The sequence below is a fragment of the Lampris incognitus genome, chromosome 15 (genome assembly GCF_029633865.1).
Source record: "Lampris incognitus isolate fLamInc1 chromosome 15, fLamInc1.hap2, whole genome shotgun sequence".
NCBI classification, from domain to species: Eukaryota; Metazoa; Chordata; class Actinopteri; order Lampriformes; family Lampridae; genus Lampris; species Lampris incognitus.
The window spans coordinates 42187754-42210719 of NC_079225.1; the positions used below are offsets into that span (position 1 = coordinate 42187754).

Below are 22966 nucleotides of genomic sequence, written 5' to 3' on the forward strand. Positions count from 1 at the left end.
CAGTACGGCAAGTTATGTCAGATTTATTCAGAATATCAACTTTTTTCAACTCAATTTATACAAGTGTTCTGTTTATTGCCAGAAATGGTCACGTATCCTTAATAGGGAGAATTTGAGACTAAAAAGGGGAAACGGGGCCGAGCTGTGGATGTGCTGCTTGAGGCACCTTTGTTGTCACCTGTAAAGGAAATCTGACTTTCTGACGGGGCTTTTTACAGACATAAAAAAAAAAGAAGAGTAACAAAGCTATTCTTTCTAGCCTTTAAGCAATACAACAGCAAATGTGACCCTCTCCCCCAATAAGATTTCATTTGGAGGAAAGGGGCTTTGAAAGAGGATGACGTTATTATACAGGCTTGTAGTCCAACTTGGATTCCAGCTTCTTGGAATCGGCTACCTTGCGCACAGCTTTCATGAAGTCCTCTTGGGTGACGTATTCACGGTCAGAACGGATGGCAAACAAACCTGAGAGGAGTCAGAGATCAGTTAGATGCTTGTGAAGAGGTTTGCGCTGAGGAACAGTATGCTAATTGTGCTAGCGGCGGATTGGCCGAAGCCTGGGTTGGTTACCTGCTTCTGTGCACACGTTTCTCAGGTCGGCACCATTGAAACCATCCGACAGCTTCACGATGGCTTCAAAATCTAAAGACAAACAAGGGCAAATACAACAAGTATGGAAGTCAAAACCCCTTCTACCCATTTTCTTTGAGTACGTCTCTCTCGTGTAACAACACAGCAACACTGTCAGGCCTTTGTGGTGCTGACCCTTGACCTCCTCCCTTTATTTGATGCTTGAAATAGAGATTTCAAGGTTTTTTTTGCTGTTGCCTCATACAAGTCACTCGATGAGATCTACTAAAAGGGACTAAGCGGGACTAAGTGGGACTTACTGTGCTAAATGCATAAATATGAAAATGTAAAATAAAATAATAATATAGGAAGTATATAGTATATATATAGTATATATGTTCAAGCACTGATTGGAAAAGTCACAACTATAAGATCACAAGCTAAAACAGTTGGGACCGTTCTGTTACAATACACAGGACAGAGTCCTGCATCGGTTTGGATACCCAACGGGTTGCCTGCAAAATACATGGCTGTTGGGCAATTTTCTGTTTTCTTTATGCAGGTATGGATGCAATGCAATGAAGAAGAAAAAAAAAAGATGCACTGATCATGAATTATACATCCAAAGTTGGGATGAAACAGAGAAAATCCACATTCAAAAAAGCGGTGGTTGGAGATAGCAGGTAACAAGGAGGAGAACATTAGCGTGAGGGGAGAACAATATCTGAAAGTTAAATTTGGAAATTTCTGGGAATTTCTATAAAATTAAACCCAGTTAGAGGGATATAAGACCAACCTAGCAGTTAAAAATAAATTGAAAATGAGAACAAACATCGAAAAAGTCTGCACCTTAAGACCGGGTGAGTCTCACCCAAAATACAACGCAACACAGAAAATGCAACCTTATTCAATACTTTTGAAAATGCAGTATAAGGACCAGAAATACTTCATTTCATTGCATCTCTAAAAGGTCACTTGAGATCAAGACTTCAGCTAGTTCAATTTAAGACATTTTCAGACAGCCTGCAGACATCGTGTGGACTATGCAGTAAGTTCACAGACCTATCTCGCCGTGCTTGGTGATGGGACTGGAGTGGATTTTCAGGATGTCCAGGCGAGCCTGTTCATTTGGCAGCTCAATATCTGCATGAACAGAAGACAGATTCACCTTACTAAACATCATTACGTCAACAGTGGCCCTGATTTCTTCTTGTCTTTTATGCCAAGTACTTTTATGTTTGCTGATAAACAAAGGAACACAAGAGCAGAAGGCTTACGGATTTTGCGGTCAAGCCGCCCTGGGCGCAGCAGGGCAGGATCCAGAGTGTCTGGCCGGTTGGTGGCCATGATCATCTTTACTCTGTGCAGGGTGTCAAACCCATCCATCTGATTCAGCAGCTGAACAGAGATTCAGAATGTTTTATTAGCCAAGTAAATTTACATCCACATACACAAGGAATATATGAAACACAAGTAGGCCAGAGAAGTGAAGACGTATGATTTAATAAGTTTATAAAGATCGGGCATTACATCAGAAGCAGAACCTCCATTAATTCACCAAGAAACCTGCCTTGGTTGACTAGAGTCAACACATTACTCAAGTTGGATAATACAGGATTGACTGAACAGGTGCAAGAAGACGAAAAAGGACCCAACGGATACTCATCCATCATCTCAATGGACCAAACCACACAAGCTACATTTCCATCAAACTGCCATCCATTATCCGAGCTGCTTATCCTAATCAGGGTCACAGCATGCTGGAGCCTATCCCAGCAGTCACTGGGCGGCAGACGGGGGGACACCCTGGACAGGTCGCCAGGCTACCACAGGGCCCACACACACACACGATTCACCTGACCTACATGTCTGGACTGTGGGAGGAAACTGGAGCACCCGGAGGAAACCCACGCAGACACGGGGAGAACATGCAAACTCCACACAGAGGACAACCCCCAAGGTTGGACTACCCCGGGGCTCGAACCCAGGACCTTCATGCTGTGAGGCGACCACACTAACCACTGCGCCATCATTCCATCCAACTTTTTACAAGTTAATAAATAGGACTGCTAAAATACATTTTAAATTCCTAAATAGTACAAAAACATTTTTAAACCTGCTTAAGGTGGAAAAAGTGATATTTTAAGATCCTCCCTTTTCAAAAAAAAAAAAAAATCAGGTCAAAATTCACTCAAAATTTGGATACAAACAGCAAGGATGGTAGGGAGGAGCCCGTGTGTATATGTGTGTGTGAGCTAACATTGCCAGCATGGGAAAGAAGAAATATAAAGAGAAATGTGGCCGCCGTTTACACTACCTCCATCAGAGTCCTCTGAATCTCTCTGTCGGCGGAGGTACCCTCAGAGAATCGACGACCCCCTTCCAGGAAAAAAAAAACAAAAAACAAAACCATTCAGAATGCACACAAGGACAAACATAGCAAAGAGAGATGACCCTGTTCCACAACAAAGCGATTTACTGTCTCTTTCAGGCTGGAAAACAGTCTGGAATAAGAGACTGAAATAGATACAAACATCCAAGGGATGTATTTTTAATTCTCTGACGGCCTTAAAACGACAAACTGACCACGGGGGGTCTTTTTTTTCCTGAAGTTCTGTCTACAGTTGTGTCTTTCCAAACTAAACTCTCAACACATAAAAAAAGTTTTGATGGCAAAGGGGGAAAGACGTCAAAGCCAGACAGCCTCGTGAAACACAGGTGACCCCAGTCACCCCAGAAAGATGAGGAGTCTCTTCCATTATTCAAGCCGCTTATCCCAATTGGGGTCATGGGATGCTGGAACCTATCCCAGCAGTCACTGGGTGGCAGGCGGGGAGACACCCTGGACAGGATGCCAGTCCATCACAGGGCCCCCCCCACACACACACACATTCGTACCTAGGGACAATTTAGTACGGCCGATCTTTGGACTGTGGGAGGAAACCAGAGCACCTAGAGGAAACCCACGCAGACACGGGGAGAACATGCAAACTCCACACAGAGGACGACCTGGGATGACCCCCAAGGTTGGACAACTTCGGGGTTCGAGCTCAGGACCTTCTTGCTGTGAGGCGACCACGCTAACCACTGCGCCACCCTGCCGCTCCTAAAGGGCCCCGAGTGGGATTCAAACCCAGGCCGCTGCGGTAAGGACTCAGCCTTATGTGGTACTCTTCTCTTCCTTTAGGTTAAAATGAACAGTGAAGTTCCATCCACCAGAACTGGCAGGGTAGCCAAATATTATCTCTTCATCCCCGTGACACTTCAGCTACATCAAACTCATTTCCAAGCCGGAAAAGTTGAAATCTCTTTTAAGGCTTTTAATGGTCTTGCTTCTAACAGACATTTATGATTTACTGACCTGGTATGTGCCCCCTCGACCATTAAGACCTGCAGATGGAGGCCTGCTGGTTATTCCCAGGTCTGGGGTTGTTACAAAGGGTGATCGGGCTTTTGCCGTTAGAGCCCCCACACTATGGACCTCTCTTCCTGTTGAACTAAGACAAACCAAGTCTCTGGCTTCTTTTAAATCTCGCCTTAAAACTTTTGTTTCTGTGAAAGCTTTTACAAATGTTTGATATTTTTTATTTATTTATACTCTTTATTTTTTACTCTTACTTATCTGATCTTATTTTTACCTTGTCTGGTTTTATTTCTCGGCAAAGCACTTTGTAACATCGTTTTAGAAAAGTGCTATATAAATAAAGTTGTTATTATTATAGAAACGTTTCATCACTCATCTAAGTGACTTGGTCAGTCTCAGCTGACTGCCGGTATCCCCTCCCTTATAAACAGCACAGTTGCGTAACAACCGAAACCGGCAATCTAACACCAGTTTCATATGCAAATTGTCGTGACCATTAATTAATTGGTTACAATCTGTGTGTACTATTCACAGAGGACTGGGGGAATATTAGCCCCCCCCCCCCCGGTTCAGGGATGGTCGTTCCCTCTTTTCATGGATGGCCTCTTTGACTCCCCGTTCAACCCAGCGTTCCTTCCTATCAAGGATGTGCACATCCCCATCCTTGAAGGAGTGGCCACTGGCCTGTGGATGGTGTAGACTGTGGAGTCCTGGCCTGACGTGTTAGCTCTTTTGTGTTTCATTTCAATGCTTCTTGTGTTTCTCTATATTTTCTTAGCTGGGGGTATGTAATGTGTGTTGCTGTTCCCACCAAGCTGTGAACTGTATTGCACTTATTAGGACAGAAATGTCTTGAACCCGGGGTCAGGACATCAAAACAGAAGTGTTTCTGTTGAAAATGAATTCGCTTCATAGCCCAAATAAATCGAGGAGAATAAGATGGAGACCACTTCAGCAGCTGCAGGCACAGGCCATGAAACGTAAACTCAGCTTTCAAATTCAGCTGAACGCACCACCAGAACGTCCCTCCCCGTCCTGCAGGACACTTACACCAGAAGGGTGAGGACGAGAGCCAAGAAGATCATGAGCAACATTTCTCACCCTAACAATGGACTGTTCAGGCTATCGGGGTCTGGTAGACGCCTCTGTAGTCTTAGGGCCAAAACAGAGAGACTACAGAGAAGTTTCTATCCACAGGCCATAAGAACTCTCAACATATACAACCTTTCAAACTTGAGACAGCTAGGTTTTTATTTTAAATTGTTTTTTATTTACTGTTTATTTTGACTTAAAAAAAAGGGGGGGGGAATGCACTGATCTTTTGTCTTTTATCTAGGTCTACGTCTTTTCACATAATGACAGACGGAGTACCCCTCCTCTTTTCACTGCATGTTTTACTTTGTATTTCTGTGTATGTGACAAATAAAGTACTTGAACTTGAAAATATAATAGATAATATTATATTTATATATTATAAATTATATCTATTATATAATATATAATAGACTCATCCTCATTGTCTCATACCCAATGTCACACTTTACTTGAACAAATGATTTCCTTTTTGCATGAAGATAGTTCCTCTTTCCGTGGGTTTTCCTGAGATTTGTTTCGAGGGCATCCTTCATATTTGCACTTCTAAAATAAATTAGCAGAAATACCATCCTGGGCAAGGACTCACCGATGGCATCAATCTCATCCATGAAAATGATGCAGGGCTGATGGTCCCTGGCATAGTTGAACATCTCTCTGATCAGCCTGGCGCTCTCGCCAATGTATTTGTCCACGATGGAGCTGGACACCACCTGTTGCACACACAGCCAGAAAAGGTGGTTTTTCCCTGGACTGCTAAGGGACAGATCAACACTGCCAGTAGCTGGCTATATACCACTGAGTTTCAAGGAACTACCTTCACTGACTTAAAGATCCTGTTCCTTGTGAACAAAGCTAATGATGCTGCTTTTAGCTGTGTGTTTCAAGTCACTGGAACAAATGGCAGAGAGCTTAAGATGTCCCCCTAAAAAGCAGGTTTGCACTGTCTTTGAAATCTAAGACTACATTTTATCCCTATATATGAGAGTTTCTATGCCTGTGTAAAGGTGTGTGTTTGTGTGTGTTCTCCTGTGAGTGTGTACAGCTAATTGTGTGTATCCTGGAAACGGAGCGTCTCTGTTCCACGTAGCCTTTTCTATCTGACATGTTCTTGTTTTGCTTGTTTTCATGTAAAGCACAATAAGTTTCGTTTGGTATGTACTGTGGTGTAGAAATAGTTTACTCGACTACGTGCGGTCACTGACCTTGAGGAAGTTGCAGTCCAGCTGACTGGCCACAGCTCTGGCCAGAAGAGTCTTCCCGGTGCCTGTGAGAACAGCCAAAGTAGCAGTGATGTGCTATGAGAGCCAATCTACACCGCCCGACCCGCTAAAATATGCGTTAATTAACCACCCGAACCTGACACCTCTAAATTTAGCCTCGGCTACATTTAAGTGAGACGTGTTGTAATGTTTTCCCAGCATAATACACTGATTGCAAGGCATAACCTTTTGAATATCAGCCCAATAGCATCTGGGTCAAGGCTACTAAATAAACAGCTGAATTGTTCCAAATGGTGTTCTTTATTGTTGAACAGCAGCAAAACAAGTAGCCCTTCATTAAAGACATGAACTCTGTCTTTCTCTCTCTCTCACACACACACACACACAGAGGGAGAGAGAGGGCTAGTAATGCAGGCCAAGACTACTGCACACAATGTTTCTTTAAGTTATTTATAAGTTACTTGGAATGCCGCTTTGTCATCTTTTTGATCTGCCTGCCCGAACCCGTGATATTTTCTAGTAACTTCAACTGAACCCGCCCGACCCAGGGGTTGTGGGAGGACGACCCCCGTATCGCTACAAAGTAGAAACTTAATACTTATAAAGCAGATCCATAGTAGTGGCCTTCTGAAGAACGAGTGCTTTCCAGTGACATGAGTGGATACATGGTTATCATGGGAATAATGAATTGTGATTGATGGATAAAAACTGAATCATGGGAAATCCCTAAACCATGCCCTCCCCACTCAGCTTAACAAGGAAAGGAAACCCTGAAGCCTCACAGTGTTTTTTCCCAGGCTATATCCATTGGACCCATACAGGGTACAGCTAGATGATGCTGACAAAAATCAGACATCACAATGTCCATTAATATATTCACACACAATAAAATGTTTGTTGGTAATGTGGAAATGATGACCAGGCAGGTAGAGACATTCATTTCACTCAGCTTAAACAGTTGAATAAATTTAGAAAATTGTCTCCCTTTACTGTAATGCAGCCTTTAAGACCAGGGAATGACCACCGTTTACATTATATCACCATAACCACAATCCAACACCAGATCTAGTCTTATATATCCCAATATCAATATTATATTGATTTACTGCCCAGCGCTCATACAGGGATTGGAACCTCTAACCCCAGGTGGTGTTAGTGACATTCCCTCCCTACTATGGCCAATGCATTACTATTAACCTAACGTGTTCGTGTAGCTACTCACCTGGAGGTCCGTAGAGCAGGCAGCCCTTTGGGGGGATGATCCCCACTCTTTGGAACAGCTCAGGGTTGGTAAGGGGCAGCTCAATAACCTACAACAAAACAAAGTCACTAACTACGTTTGTATGCGCCCTACAATTAAGGTCCTTATTTCAAATAAAACAAAAGTGCCATTTAGATATTTTTGAGCTGTGCAAAAGGAGCCTTTCCCTTCATAACAAGTGCACCGTGCCCTGACATGAATCGCAGGTACTACAGCATTGCAGTGCTTTTTTTTTGAAGATAGATAAGAATATTGGGATCTAAGAAGGTCCTATTTCCCCAACATTCAAACATAAATACACACAAATACACACACAAATACACACACACACACACACACACACACGTAGTGGAGGTCTTTTAGATTTACCTCTCTCAATTCACGAATCTGTTCAGATAAGCCCCCGATCTCAGAGTAGGACACACTGCCAGGGTCCTCGTGGGACATGTTGTATACCAGCGGGTCCACCTCTCTGGGCAGGTACCTTGGGAGGAGGAAAGTGATACACACATACTGAGCACATGGCAGTTATTGGGGTATCCCAAGGGCTTATCCATGGTCATCCTTCTTACATTTTTTTTCATTGCTTTGTATGTCAAACGAGCAAATGTAACAGCCACTAGGACTCTTCTTAATAAGTTTTCTTCTTAAATTAAGATAACCTCAATGAAATGCAAGTAACAGGCTTCAATCCATTAACAGCTGGTTTACGTAATTTAGTAAGTGATTCGGCCAGTAGACATATGACGGCCTAGCCTGGTGTCCTCCATGGTAACCACTGACGGACTAGTGCACTGGGTCAAGACACATATTACATTACATTATATTACAGTCATTTAAACGACACTTTTATCCAAAGCGATTTACAATAAATGCATTTAACGTAGGAAATCAGGAGAACTACTAGAGAGGCCATAAGTGCATCTTCTCTCTAAACAAGCATCTAAAAGCAAAACTAGTGCTAAAGTAAAAGCGCAAGAAAGAGATTTTTTTTAAAAAAAATAGTGAATACAATAAGTGCTAAGAGCAAGTAACAGGGTAGTAGTTCCTGAAGAGCTGAGTTTTCAACCTGCGCCGAAAGATGGGCAGCAACTCCGCTGTCCTGACATCAGTGGGGAGTTCATTCCCCCACTATGGGGCCAGGACAGAAAAGAGCCATGACTGGGTCGATCGGCAGCAGGGGCCTCTGAGCGACGGGGCAACCAGGCACCCTGAGGAATCAGAGCAAAGTGGTCAGGCGGGGGTGTAGGGCTTGACCATGGCCTAGAGATAGGAAGGAGCTGTTGCTTTCACTGCCTTGTAGGCTAGCACCAGTCTTAAACTGGATGCGAGCAGCTACTCGGAGCCAGTGTAGGGACATAAGAAGGGGAGTTGTGAGGGAGAACTTAGGGCGGTTGAACACCATACGAGCTGTAGGTTTCTGAACAAGCTCCAGAGGTCATATGGCCGACGCCGGGGGGCCAGAAAGAAGGGAGTTGTCGTAGTCCAGCTGGGAGATGACCAGAGTCTGGATGAGCACCTGTGCCGTCTCGTCGGTGAGGAATGGGCGAATCCTCCAGATGTTATAGAGGAGAAATCTGCAGGAGCGAGCAACCGATGCAACGTTTGCAGCAAATGACAGTTGGTCATCCAGGATCACACCTACATTCCTCGCAGTCCGAGCTGGCGTCACCACGGTGTTGTCAATGGTGATGGCCAGGTCTCGGTGCGGGCAACCTTTCCCTGGGAGGAGCATCAGCTCTGTCTTGTCCAGATTGAGCTTCAGGTGGTTTGTTGCCATCCACCCCGAGATGTCAGTCAAGCACGCAGCAACGTGTGTCTCTAGTTGTGTGTCAGAAAGAGGGAAGGACAAGATCAGCTGGGTGTCATCGGCATAACAATGGTAAGAGAAGTCATGCGAGCGAATAACAGAACCCAGGGATGCTGTGTACAGGGAGAAAAGGAGAGGACCCAGAACCGAACCTTGTGGAACACCTGTAGTCAGTCTGCGAGGTTCCGACACAGAGCCCCTCGATATCACCTGGTAAGAGCGACCTGTCAGGTAGGATGCAAACATTGAGAGTGCAGAGCCTGTGACACCCAGCCCCTCGAGGGTAGAAAGGAGGATCTGGTGGTTCACTGTGTCGAACGCAGCTGACAGGTCCAGGAGTATGAGGACAGAGGAGAGAGAATTTGCTCTCGCAGAGTGCAGTGATTCTGTCACTGCAAGGAGGGCCATCTCTGTCGAGTGACCCTCCTTGAACCCAGACTGGTTGGGGTCCAGGAGGTTGTTCTGGTGGAGGTAGAAAGAAAGTTGGTTAAAGACAGCGCGTTCGAAAGTTTTGAATAGAAAGGGTAGAAGGGAAACCGGTCTGTCAGTTTTGACATCAGAGGGGTTAAGTGATGGTTTCTTAAGAAGGGGGGTGACTCTAGCAGTCTTGAAGACAGATGGAAAGCATCCTGCCTGGAGGGAGGTGTTGATAAAGTGGGTTAGAAAGGGAAGGAGTTCAGGTGTTATAGACTGAAGAAGAGGAGAAGGAGACCAGGTCAAGGGAGCATGTGGTGGGACGACTGGATGTGATGAGGTTGAGGACCTTGTCGGGGGAGAGGGGAGCAAGGTGGGATAGGGTGAGACGTGGAGAGGTGAGGGAGGTTGCAGAGGGTGGGCTAGTGCAAGGAGCACTAACTGGGTGGTGAGAAAAGGAGGATCTGATGTCGTTTACCTTCTTGTCAAAGAAGTTAGTGAAGTCATCAGGGAGAAGGGAGGAAGTAGGAGGAGGTGGGGGTTGAAGAAGTGTAGAGAAGGTTTCAGAGTTTCTTAGGATTAGAGGCAGAGGACAGGATTTTAGAGCGATAGAAGGCAGCCTTAGCAGCAGAAAGGGAGGAGGAGAAAGTGGAAAGAAGAGATTGGATAAACAAATCAGCATGGTTCTCAAGTAGTTGTGTTTGCATAAAGAGTTTTAATGCACATTTAGGATGTATCGCATTAAAAAAAAGTTCATGGAAACGCCAAAATTCAGAATTTGATCGCTCATCCACGTAGGTGGCCACCTACGCCACAATAATCAGCTCGATCCAGAGGCCATCCATCCAGTTGTGCTTGATGCCAAACACCCAGTCACACAGCTGATCATTAAAGACTTTGATGAACAGCTACACCATCCTGGCCCTGAAAGAGTATTTGCAGAAACTCGTCGCAAATATTGGATTCCACAGAGCAGAGAGGCCATTCGATGGCACACAGAGAAGCCAGACCTAGACATCGGTAAGGTTGTCGTGATCATGGACCCTCAGTCACCTTGATCATTGTGGCCGGTAGGAATGGTCACCAACCTCTCCCCTGGACTTGACGGCAAAGTAAGATCTGCTGAAATCAAGGTGGGTGACCGTACTTACATATGTCCAGTGGCTAGACTTATTCGCTCCCTTCCTTGCCAGACTAATAGGTGGACTACTGATCTCGTAATGGTGTTGGACTGCCATCCGTGATGAAACCCTGTGACTTATCGCCTGATAATCAAAGTGCCTTTTTTGGGGGATTGATTTAGATTTCCTCCAGAAATCTAGGGGCGGCTGTTGAAAAGGCCCTCTCTAGCAGCGACATTCTCACTGTAATGTTCCTCCTCACTCTTCCTCTCCCCACCGGAACGCCGCCTCTTTAAACGGGCTTTGGGCCAATCAGAGCTGAGCTAGGTTTGCCCTCGGTTTTCACCAAAGGTCGTCTGAAGTCCGCCACACATCAGACGCTCTCCTGGATTGAGGACTATACCGTGTACTAATGGTTATCTGGTGTCAAGTGCGTCTAGCAAAAGTGAGTGAAATGTTTGAGAATGTTTGTTATAGTTGCTATTCGCCGGTGAAGTGTTCATGTATTTTAGCCGATCTAAGGAGGCTCATGTTCATGTGTCCTGCCAACTGTGTGGCCTCATATTAGCAGCTATTGTTACTCACAGTTACTAACAGTAAATAGGTATCATGCCTTAGGCATACCGTTAGGATATCGTTTGGTTTATGCTGGTTTACTGTTACTGACAGAATCGCGGACCGAACGGCCGCGCGTAGGTCCGCTTGTTAATTAACGAGGCATGTACGGATCATGTAGCTTAGCAGCTAGTTCAGCCACCAGGATTGAGGCCTTGCACTTCAAGCGTGTTGCATACTACTGGCCAACAGAGGGTGGTGTTGCACCGCTGATGGGCATTAATCCACTGTTAAAGAAGGAATACGTTGTTTCAGCCTCAGATATGCCTGTTTGATACATAGCCACATTACTCATCTGCTGTTTACCAGTTGTATTTGTACAGTGTAAATTCATACCCTTGTGAAAGCAATGTAGTTTACATTTTCTGCATGTGCCTCTTATAATTCTATAAAAGTATCGGATTTATTATGTTCATTTACACAGAACCACTGAGGCATCAGACTGTTGTACAAGGATTGTGGTTGTGGTGGCGAAAAAACAGAAGATTGAAGACATCTGTGTGATTCTGATCAATCTAAGTCCAGCACATAGTTACAGAAACTACAACTTTCCCACAACTACAACGATTTGAATGTTATCACTGTCCCCAGCCTACCTCATGATGGTGAGGGTGGTCATGTCCAGGGCCACTCTGGTGCCTGGCTTGAGCTGTGATTTGTCCAGCTATGAAGAAACATCACGTTCGTGTTAATACTTCTAAATGTGTGTGTGTGTGGTTGGGGGGGGTGCAACAAGGGGAATTTCTGCATCTGTCTTCATACAATCTAAATGTCTCATTAACTTTTCCTCCAGCGTAACACAATAAATAAAGTTTGTCTAGCCACATATCTGTTCAAAACCTACCTGCCGACGGCATCCAACCACATACCGCGGTCCATTTGTTGCCTTAACAATAACTGTAATGACAGGCAAAGGATAAGCACTACAGTACATGGCAAAACATATTTAAGGAGTACAAGTTATAGCTTAAACAGTATACTTACATTTCTCTTCAGTTAGCTGTTTGAGCACTTCTCCTACAATCTGTATGGAACAAGCAACAAAAGCTGATTAGTGGTAAAACAGTGGTGTTATGAGTAATTTTTCTCATTTATACATCATTCAATAGTACAGCCATTTAAGTTGCAAACTTTTATGATAGAAATTTATCAAGTGTTACCTGGCCAACACTTTGAAGTGCCTTGAGGTCATTCTCCGATTTCTCATACTGTTTAGTTTGCTCTCTAAGTTGCTCTCTCACTAGAAACGAGACAGCAAAGGGTGTAAACAGAAAGTGTAAAACTAGCATGATGAACACACACACACACACACACACACACACACACACACACACACACCACTGAAGTAACACTATCATGCAGATAATACAACTATATTTTAGTTTACAAAGGCATAACAACAAACCTCCATATACTACATACAAAGGTACATAGCAACACATGTACTACATTTCCATCGACGCAAGTAAACTTTGTCATACAAACAATATGGAATACATTAGTTCAAGATGACAGCAAAGTGTTCACTTTCTAAAACTTTCACAAGTTAAACCCCATATCTTTTGGAAAGCAACGGCTTTCTTTCTGTCTGACCAGTTGGTCTCTTAATACTCTTCCGAAAAATGTATGCATCTTATTTCTGTTGCCTACAGTCAGCTGGGAAAAGCAGTAAAGTGGATAGATGAAAGCACAACAGTATTTTATTTCTGTTTTGTACAGTCAGCTGGGGAAAGTAGTAAAGTTGATAGATGAAAGCATAATAGTATTTTATTTCTGTTGCCTACAGTCAGCTGGGGAAAGCAGTAAAGTGGAGATATGAAAGCATAATAGTATTTTATTTCTGTTGCCTACAGTCAGCTGGGGAAAGCAGTAAAATAGGTAGATGAAAGCAGCTGGGAAAAGCAGTAAAGTGGATAGATGAAAGCATAATAGTATTTTATTTCTGTTGCCTACAGTCAGCTGGGGAAAGCAGTAAAGTGAAGAGATGAAAGCATAATAGTATTTTATTTCTGTTGCCTACAGTCAGCTGGGGAAAGCAGTAAAGTGGATAGATGAAAGCATAATAGTATTTTATTTCTGTTTTGTACAGTCAGCTGGGGAAAGTAGTAAAGTGGATAGATGAAAGCATAATAGTATTTTATTTCTGTTTTGTACAGTCAGCTGGGGAAAGCAGTAAAGTGGATAGATGAAAGCATAACAGTATTCAACCCCCGGTAGCAGTGCTGTACTAGTCTCGTTAGCGCAAGACGTTACCTGGGCAAGCTGACAGCCCCGATTTTCAAATCGCCACGATAAATGAAAAGCTACAGGCGGTGTAATGGTCACCAACTAGCAGTGTGGCTAATATTCGGAGCTTCGCTACGTCGTCCCTGCTGTTGTCGATCCGCTAGTGGACGACACGGATGACCACCGGATGCTAGCTGCCTAGCAAAGCTCGCGCCGCCGACCGGCTCCGCTCCAGTTCATTTCTACGGCTCCACCACCCGCATGACAAAGCACTAGCTAGCTGGTCGGCTAGCCAGCTAGCTAGCTGGTGGGCTAGCTAGCTGGCGGTAGCAGCAGCCCGGTCACCACGGGTTTGGGACAGAAGGCAGCAAGCGTGAAACACAACAAATCATAGCTCACGTTCTTTTAACCGCCCGTCGATTTCTTTGTGTTCGAGCAGTTTTTTCCTGTAGTCTTGGAGCCCCTTCTCTCTGGTGTCGGCCATGACGCCCCGCTGAATGCTGGGAAAATGGGACGTCACTCGTGTTTTGCCTCGCAGCGCCCGCATTTTCACTATGCGGTAATAATATACTATGTCATAATGTGTACATTGATTTAAGTATAAATTAATTTATACTATTTAATTTATACTATGTCGCAATTATTATTACGACGTAGTATAAATTGATTTAAGTATAAATCAATTTATACTATTTAATTTATACTATGTCGTAATTATTATTAAGACATAGTATAAGATTTAAGTATAAATTAATTTATACTATTTAATTTATACTATGTCGTAATAATAATTACGACATAGTATAAATTGATTTAAGTATAAATTAATTTATGCTATTTAATTTATACTATGTCGTAATTACTATTACGACATAGTATAAATTGATTTAAGTATAAATTAGTTTATACTATTTAATTCAAGTACAAATTAATTTATACTATTTAATTTAAGTATAAATTAATTAAATTAATTTATACTATTTAATGTATACTATGTCGTAATTATTATTACGACATAGTATAAATTAATTTAAGTACAAATTAATTTATACTATTTAATTTAAGTATAAATTAATTTAAGTATAAATTAATTTATACTATTTAATTTATACTATGTAGTAATTATTATTACGACATGGTTTAAATTAAATAGTATAAATTAATTTATACATAAATTAACGGGGGCGTGCGGGCACTGCAAGCAAAACGAGCGCGTGACGTTTCTCTTCCCCATCGTCAGGTGAGGCGTCATGGCCGACGCAGGGAGAAGGGACTCCAAGATTTTAGGGGGGGGGGATCTTGGAGTCCTTTCTCCCTGGTATGTAGTAGTAGTAATAATAATAATAATAATAATAATAGTAATAATAATAATAATAATGCTAAAGTTTTCACTGGGGGTGGCGAAGAAGGACAGGATTAGGAACGATTATATCACTCAATCCCAGGCAGCCCACCCCCCTCAGCTGAATCTCTACATACTCACCGGACTGTAAAGCGAGCAGGGAAACAGAGTCTCGCACGTTTTCGTCAAATACGTACGAATTTAATCAAATACATTTCGTAACTATATACGAAAATAACGTATATTTTATTAAATTCGTATGTATTTAACGAAAACGTATGAGACTGTTGGCAGGGGAGATCACCTCCGACCCCTCACATCCTGCTCCTCACCTCTTCCAGCCCCTGCCCCCAGGGGGGCGCTACAGCTCACTGTCCACTAAAACTGAACCCTTCGCAAACAGCTCCCCCCCCCCCCCCAGCCACCTGTAGTCCCTCCTCACAAGCCTCTGGCATAAACACCACCATTCACCTGTTGTGCCTGATATGTGTATTTCTGTTATTGTGTAGCTGTATTGTTGGTGATCATATGTGGAGTGTCTGTTGTTGTCCATGTATGTGTTGTGCTGCAGAGTGTAAAGTGTACCAAAAAAGCCAATTCCACCGGCCTTGATCATGTGGCTAATAAAATAATCCATCTATTAATCAGAGGGACAGCTCAGGTGGGACGGTCCGGAGACAAAGCAAGAGAGGCAGGACTGAGATGGCTTGGACATGTGTGGAGGAGAGATGTTTATGTTTATGTTTCTGTTTATTTAGATCCCCATAGGCTGTTATGCAAAGCAACAGCTCCTCTTCCCGGGGTCCACATTTAAAAACTCCCTGCAACAACGTCCACGTATACACACACTTTCACATGCATCACGAAAGTCAATTCATCCCCCACCCCATCCCACCCACCCACCTCAATTAAACCAGCATTATTAGAGAAGCCAAACACATGACCCCCCCCCTACACACACTTACAGTAGCATCTATCACAGACTACTCCTACCAACTTATGTATTACACATTTTAGACATTGTGTATGTCTGTACCCCAAAATAACCTCTCAAGTTGCTTTTTAACACTTTCTTTACTTGCTGCCTGAGTAAAACCGTGTGGCAACCTATGTGTGGCAACCTACCTGTGAAATGGCCCTATACATATAGCACTGCATTGGTTCTGGGTTGAGGAATTGTAACATGAGCCCTGCTCACTGGTCTTGCTCCATGTTCATGTCCGTCCAGCAGTCGAGGTGTGACAAACCCAAGGTTGGCATAACCTGTAAGATGGTAGCTGGCGTAAGGAAGGAGGTGCATCTTCTTATCATAGATATTCCTCTCCCCGATTTTCCAGTTGTTTTGTCTACGTGATTCTGCCATGCTGGGTGCTGGGTATACTGGGAGAAGGATGGTGAATGTGGAGCTGCCAGGGAAGAGGAGAAGAGGAAGGCCCAAGAGGAGGTTTATGGATGTGGTGAGGGAGGACATGCAGGTGGCTGGTGTGACAGAGGAAGATGCAGAGGACAGGAAGAGATGGAGACGGATGATCCGCGGTGGCACCCCCTAACGGGAGCAGCCGAAAGTAGTAGTAGTGGTAGAATCAAGATTATGTTTGATCGTATTCATCTTTCTGTATTCTATTCTATTCTATTCTATTCTATTATTCTGCTCTTGCCAACATTGGCAACAGCGAATCAGTAACTACTCTCTGCCACGTGGGGGCGCTGTTTCTGCGTCTTCATTCGTGCTCAGTGGTCCGGGTAAGAAAATCAAAGACGGTGGAATAGGTTAATCGGGACACAGCGTTTATTGACAGATGGGTTTCGTCACCACCCAAGTGACCTCTTCGGTCTAGACTGACTGCAGGTGCCCCCCTCCCCCCTCCTCCCTCCCCCCCTTACTGTGTCGTTTATAAGGCGTGTCTCCAGATGAACTGGTTCAACTTTGTCTGACGAGTTCTGTTTTTTCGTTGCGGAGGTGGAGTCGGTTAGATGAGCTCGCACAGGTCTGGGAGGCTGTTGCACGTCGCGCAACATTGTTGCACGTCGCGCAACATTGTTGCACGTTGTTATTGCGTCTACATCAGCAAAGTAGCAGAACCTTTTGGTAGTGTACCTGAACGTTAAAATGTTAGTCCTCGTAGACAGTGAGACTGTTCATGTTCTTGCCCAACTTTGAGGAAGCCAGAGTGGCTACCTGGACCTGGCAGAGATTCGGCATTTTGCCAAAGGATTGAAATGGTCGTCCTGCTGCAAAGCAGTAGATATATAGTAATGTTTAGTAATTGTAAGATAAGAATTTTTTCCCCCTCAAGGTTCAAAGTTGGGTGGGGGAACTGAGGCCTTTCAGGCTCCAGCAGCAGCAGCAGCAGGGAGCTTCAGCACGTCTTCCTGCCTATGGCGTATTTGGGTTTAAAGAAATGCGTCCTTTCTCAGCAAAAAGTGTCATAAATTCAAAGTAGTGCGAAGACGGAGCAGCTGTGTTTATCTTTCCACCCACAGTGAAGCCATTTAGTTGCTCAGAAGACGGGTGATTAAGAAAGACAGAGAAAAGAGCAGAAGCCGGCCCATTTACACCGCGGTGGACGTCGTCCATCATCGTTACTGTTACTGATCGTTTAGGGTCCTCAGAGGGGACGTTTTTTTCCCCACATTTGCTTTCAGCACACACAAACTAACAGAAACGTGACCCGGCAGGTCAGACGTTACACTACAGTCGAGGCACATATGAACAGACATAACACAGTGAACCAGACATGACCCCGATCAATACACGATACGACGGACAAAGTGAGATTATTGAAGCCACTAGAACCCCGCTACAATGTAGCGGTTTGGTTATCCACCCGTCTAAATCTCCCTCCTCTTCATCCTGCCAGCTAACCGCCTTCCCCCTGCCCCTAAACACCCCCCCCCACTCCAACTCCCTCCCCCCAAATGCTCAGAATCACCTGAAATGCCGAGAAAAGTGGTTTTTAGCCATTTTTTTTAAAAAGAAAAATGCATATTTATGCATCTACTACTACTACTTTGGGCTGCTCCCGTTAGGGGGCGCCACAGCGGATCATCCGTTTCCATCTCTTCCTGTCTTCTGCGTCTTCCTCTGTCACACCAGCCACCTGCATGTCCTCCCTCACCACATCCATAAACCTCCTCTTTGGCCTTCCTCTTCTCCTCTTCCCTGGCAGCTCCATATTCAGCATCCTTCTCCCAATATACCCAGCATCTCTCCTCCACACATGTCCAAACCATCTCCATCTGGTCTCTCTTGCTTTGTCTCCAAACCGTCCAACCTGAGCTGTCCCTCTAATATACTCCTTCCTAATCCTGTCCTTCTTCATCCCTCCCAGTGAAAATCTTATCATCTTCATCTCTGCCACCTCCACCTCCTCCTCCTGTCTTTTCATCAGTGCCACTGTCTCCAAACCATATAACATAGCTGGTCTCACTACCATCTTGTAAACCTTCCCTTTAACTCTTGCTGATACCCTTCTGTCGCAAATCACTCCTGACACTCTTCTCCACCCACTCCACCCTGCCTGCACTCTCTTCTCCACCTCTCCCCTGCACTCTCCATTACTTTGGACGGTTGACCCCAAGTATTTAAACTCCTCCACCTTCGTCACCTCCACTCCTTGCATCCTCACCATTCCACTGTCCTCCCTCTCATTCACGCATAGGTATTCCGTCTTGCTCCTACTGACTTTCATTCCTCTTCTCTCCAGTGCATACCTCCACCTCTCCAGGCTCTCCTCCACCTGCACCCTACTCTCGCTGCAGATCACAATGTCATCCGCGAACATCATCGTCCATGGAGACTCCTGCCTGATCTCGTCCGTCAACCTGTCCATCAACACTGCAAACAAGAAAGGGCTCAGAGCCAATCCTTGATGTAACCCCACCTCCAACTTGACCCCATCTGTCATTCCAACCGCACACCACCATTGCCACACTTCCCTCATACGTATCCTGCACCACTCCTACATACACTACCGTTCAAAAGTTTGGGATCACCCAAACAATTTTGTGTTTTCCATGAAAAGTCACACTTATTCACCACCATATGTTGTGAAATGAATAGAAAATAGAGTCAAGACATTGACAAGGTTAGAAATAATGATTTGTATTTGAAATAAGATTTTTTTTACATCAAACTTTGCTTTCGTCAAAGAATCCTCCATTTGCAGCAATTACAGCATTGCAGACCTTTGGCATTCTAGCTGTTAATTTGTTGAGGTAATCTGGAGAAATTGCACCCCACGCTTCCAGAAGCAGCTCCCACAAGTTGGATTGGTTGGATGGGCACTTCTTTGAGCAGATTGAGTTTCTGGAGCATCACATTTGTGGGGTCAATTAAACGCTCAAAATGGCCAGAAAAAGAGAACTTTCATCTGAAACTCGACAGTCTATTCTTGTTCTTAGAAATGAAGGCTATTCCATGCGAGAAATTGCTAAGAAATTGAAGATTTCCTACACCGGTGTGTACTACTCCCTTCAGAGGACAGCACAAACAGGCTCTAACCAGAGTAGAAAAAGGAGTGGGAGGCCGCGTTGCACAACTGAGCAAGAAGATAAGTACATTAGAGTCTCTAGTTTGAGAAACAGACGCCTCACAGGTCCCCAACTGGCATCTTCATTAAATAGTACCTGTTAGAGCCTGTTTGTGCTGTCCTCTGAAGGGAGTAGTACACACCGGTGTAGGAAATCTTCAATTTCTTAGCAATTTCTCGCATGGAATAGCCTTCATTTCTAAGAACAAGAATAGACTGTCGAGTTTCAGATGAAAGTTCTCTTTTTCTGGCCATTTTGAGCGTTTAATTGACCCCACAAATGTGATGCTCCAGAAACTCAATCTGCTCAAAGAAGTGCCCATCCAACCAATCCAACTTGTGGGAGCTGCTTCTGGAAGCGTGGGGTGCAATTTCTCCAGATTACCTCAACAAATTAACAGCTAGAATGCCAAAGGTCTGCAATGCTGTAATTGCTGCAAATGGAGGATTCTTTGACGAAAGCAAAGTTTGATGTAAAAAAAATCTTATTTCAAATACAAATCATTATTTCTAACCTTGTCAATGTCTTGACTCTATTTTCTATTCATTTCACAACATATGGTGGTGAATAAGTGTGACTTTTCATGGAAAACACGAAATTGTTTGGGTGATCCCAAACTTTTGAACGGTAGTGTATGTACTTCTCTGCAACTCCCGACTTCCTCATACAATACCACACCTCCTCTCTCGGCACTCTGTCATAAGCTTTCTCTAAATCTACAAAGACACAATGTAACTCCTCCTGACCTCCTCTATACTTCTCCATCAACATTCTCAAAGCAAACATCACATCTGTGGCGCTCTTTCGTGGCATGAACCCATACTGCTGCTGCTCGCTGATCATCACCTCTCCTCTTAACCTAGCTTCTATTACTCTTTCCCATATCTTCATGCTGTGGCTGATCAACTTTATACCTCTGTAAAAATGCATAATTACGCATAATTTTAATTTCTGGGATTTTCCCCCTTACTCTCTGAGACAATACCTACCAACCCCAAAAAGAATTAGGATCATAAGTGCTTTAGTTTTCTGTCCCGCTATCTACACTAACACACACACACACACACACACACACACACACACACACACACACACACACACACATTCCAAAAATATGGGAGTTGATGATGATGATGGGGGGGGGTGCGCTTGTTGAGGTCACGGCTAGCGACGAGCACAACGCTTTTACCAAAACGGGCTCTGCTGCGCATAAGCTGACCCGGCGATGTTTCAGCGTGTACCACTCTGAGTTTACCGTGTCACATAAATATTTGTCTGACAAGATAGCCGAGTCGGCAGCTGGGGCTGAATCCGCTCGACGCTCGGCGGGCCTCGCTCTCATCGAGATCAAGTCCTCGAGCCTGGGAACAGACCACGAGGCCTCTTCGCAACGCGTTTCCAGATGTTCGTCTTTTCGTTGGGCTTCCGTGTAAACCGTTTCTCTTCCTGACTTACTGACAACAGCTGGGAGATGGGGATTCGGAGGTGGCATGTCAGGGGAACGCAAGTGACACAGATACCAAAACACAATTATATCTGAGACCGTGTGCACGAGGCTATCCGGCGCCACCGGCCTCTGTGGAGCTGCTCCGTACAGCAACTACCAAGCCTGCGTTTGTATACTGTCGTGTGTGGCTATGTGTGTGTGCACAGTTGTGTGTGATTTTATGTGGTTGTGCGCACCAGTTGTATGTACCTGTGTATTTGTATGTGTTTGTGTATAGTTTTATGTGTTTGTGTATAGCTGTATGTGGTGGTGTATAGTCGTATGTGTTTGTGTGTAGTTGTTTGTGTTTATGTGTGGCTGTGTGGTTGTGTGTGTTTGTGTGTAGTTGTGTATAGTCGTGTGTTTATGTGTGGTTGTGTGTGGCCGTGTGTGGGTGGGTAGCTCTCCCAGTGATGTTAAATGTGAACAATGAATAAATCATCAACAGAACTGTGCTGAAAAAATCTTTTGTCAACTTTTGTTTGTTTGTTCTTCGGCTTGGATGGATAAGGCACCGGGAAAAATAAATAAAGGTCGTTGTGTTTCTTTTTTTCCATTTGCATGTTGGTCCCTGAAGAAGGGAGTGCCGTAGAGGTCCCGAGTGAAGAAGGGAGCGCCGCAGAGGCCCCGAGCGAAGAAGGGAGCTCCGTAGAGGCCCCGAGTGAAGAAGGGAGTGCCGTAGAGGTCCCAAGCAAAGAAGGGAGCGCCGTAGAGGCCCCGAGCGAAGAAGGGAGCGCCGTAGAGGTCCCGAGCGAAGAAGGGAGCGCCGTAGAGGCCCCGAGCGAAGAAGGGAGCGCCGCAGAGGCCCCGAGCGAAGAAGGGAGCGCCGCAGAGGCCCCGAGCGAAGAAGGGAGCACCGTAGAGGCCCCGAGCGAAGAAGGGAGCGCCGCAGAGGCCCCGAGCGAAGAAGGGAGCGCCGTAGAGGCCCCGAGTGAAGAAGGGAGCGCCGTAGAGGCCCCGAGCGAAGAAGGGAGCGCCGTAGAGGCCCCGAGTGAAGAAGGGAGCACCGCAGAGGCCCCGAGCGAAGAAGGGAGTGCCGTAGAGGCCCCGAGTGAAGAAGGGAGTGCCGTAGAGGCCCCGAGTGAAGAAGGGAGCGCCGTAGAGGCCCCAAGCGAAGAAGGGAGCGCCGTAGAGGTCCCAAGCAAAGAAGGGAGCGCCGCAGAGGTCCTGAGTGAAGAAGGGAGCGCCGCAGAGGCCCCAAGCAAAGAAGGGAGCGCCATAGAGGTCCCGAGTGAAGAAGGGAGCGCCGTAGAGGTCCCGAGTGAAGAAGGGAGTGCCGCAGAGGCCCCGAGCGAAGAAGGGAGCGCCGCAGAGGTCCCGAGCAAAGAAGGGAGCGCCGTAGAGGTCCTGAGTGAAGAAGGGAACGCCGCAGAGGCCCCAAGCGAAGAAGGGAGCGCCGTAGAGGTCCCGAGTGAAGAAGGGAGCGCCGTAGAGGTCCCGAGTGAAGAAGGGAGTGCCATAGAGGTCCCGAGTGAAGAAGGGAGCGCCGCAGAAGCCCCAAGCGAAGAAGGGAGCGCCACAGAGGTCCCGAGTGAAGAAGGGAGCACCGCAGAGGCCCCGAGTGAAGAAGGGAGCGCCGCAGAGGCCCCGAGTGAAGAAGGGAGCGCCGTAGAGGTCCCAAGTGAAGAAGGGAGCGCCGCAGAGGCCCCGAGCGAAGAACGGAGCACCGCAGAGGCCCCGAGCGAAGAAGGGAGTGCTGCAGAGGCCCCGAGCGAAGAAGGGAGCGCCGTAGAGGTCCCGAGCGAAGAAGGGAGCGCCGCAGAAGCCCCAAGCAACGAAGGGAGCGCCGTAGAGGTCCCGAGTGAAGAAGGGAGCGCCGTAGAGGTCCCAAGCAACGAAGGGAGCGCCGTAGAGGTCCCGAGTGAAGAAGGGAGCGCCGTAGAGGTCCCGAGTGAAGAAGGGAGCGCCG

General features: G+C 45.5%; 1 protein-coding gene across 1 annotated transcript; it reads right to left on the reverse strand.

Moving 5' to 3' along the window:
* Positions 1-7: 7 nt before the first annotated feature.
* psmc6 (proteasome 26S subunit, ATPase 6) lies at positions 8-14200 on the reverse strand. Its single transcript, XM_056294106.1, has 14 exons — positions 14096-14200; positions 12631-12710; positions 12455-12494; positions 12315-12367; positions 12067-12134; positions 7880-7994; positions 7472-7559; positions 6232-6293; positions 5616-5739; positions 2888-2949; positions 1848-1968; positions 1633-1713; positions 571-642; positions 8-465 (listed from the first exon to the last, which is right to left on the reverse strand). The coding sequence occupies exons 1-14, from the start codon at positions 14178-14180 to the stop codon at positions 347-349; spliced, it is 1170 nt and encodes a 389-aa protein (XP_056150081.1). The 5' UTR covers positions 14181-14200; the 3' UTR covers positions 8-346.
* Between the last annotated feature and the right edge of the window lie 8766 nt (positions 14201-22966).

Coding starts and splice junctions, on each gene's coding strand:
- psmc6 (XM_056294106.1), bottom strand. CDS start 14,180: ATGGCCGACACCAGAGAGAAGGGGCTCCAAGACTACAGGAAAAAACTG. Junction 12,495..12,630: donor CACTTCAAAGTGTTGGCCAG/GTAACACTTGAT, acceptor TGTTCCATACAG/ATTGTAGGAGAAGTGCTCAA. Junction 5,740..6,231: donor TGGACTGCAACTTCCTCAAG/GTCAGTGACCGC, acceptor TGTGTGCAACAG/GTGGTGTCCAGCTCCATCGT.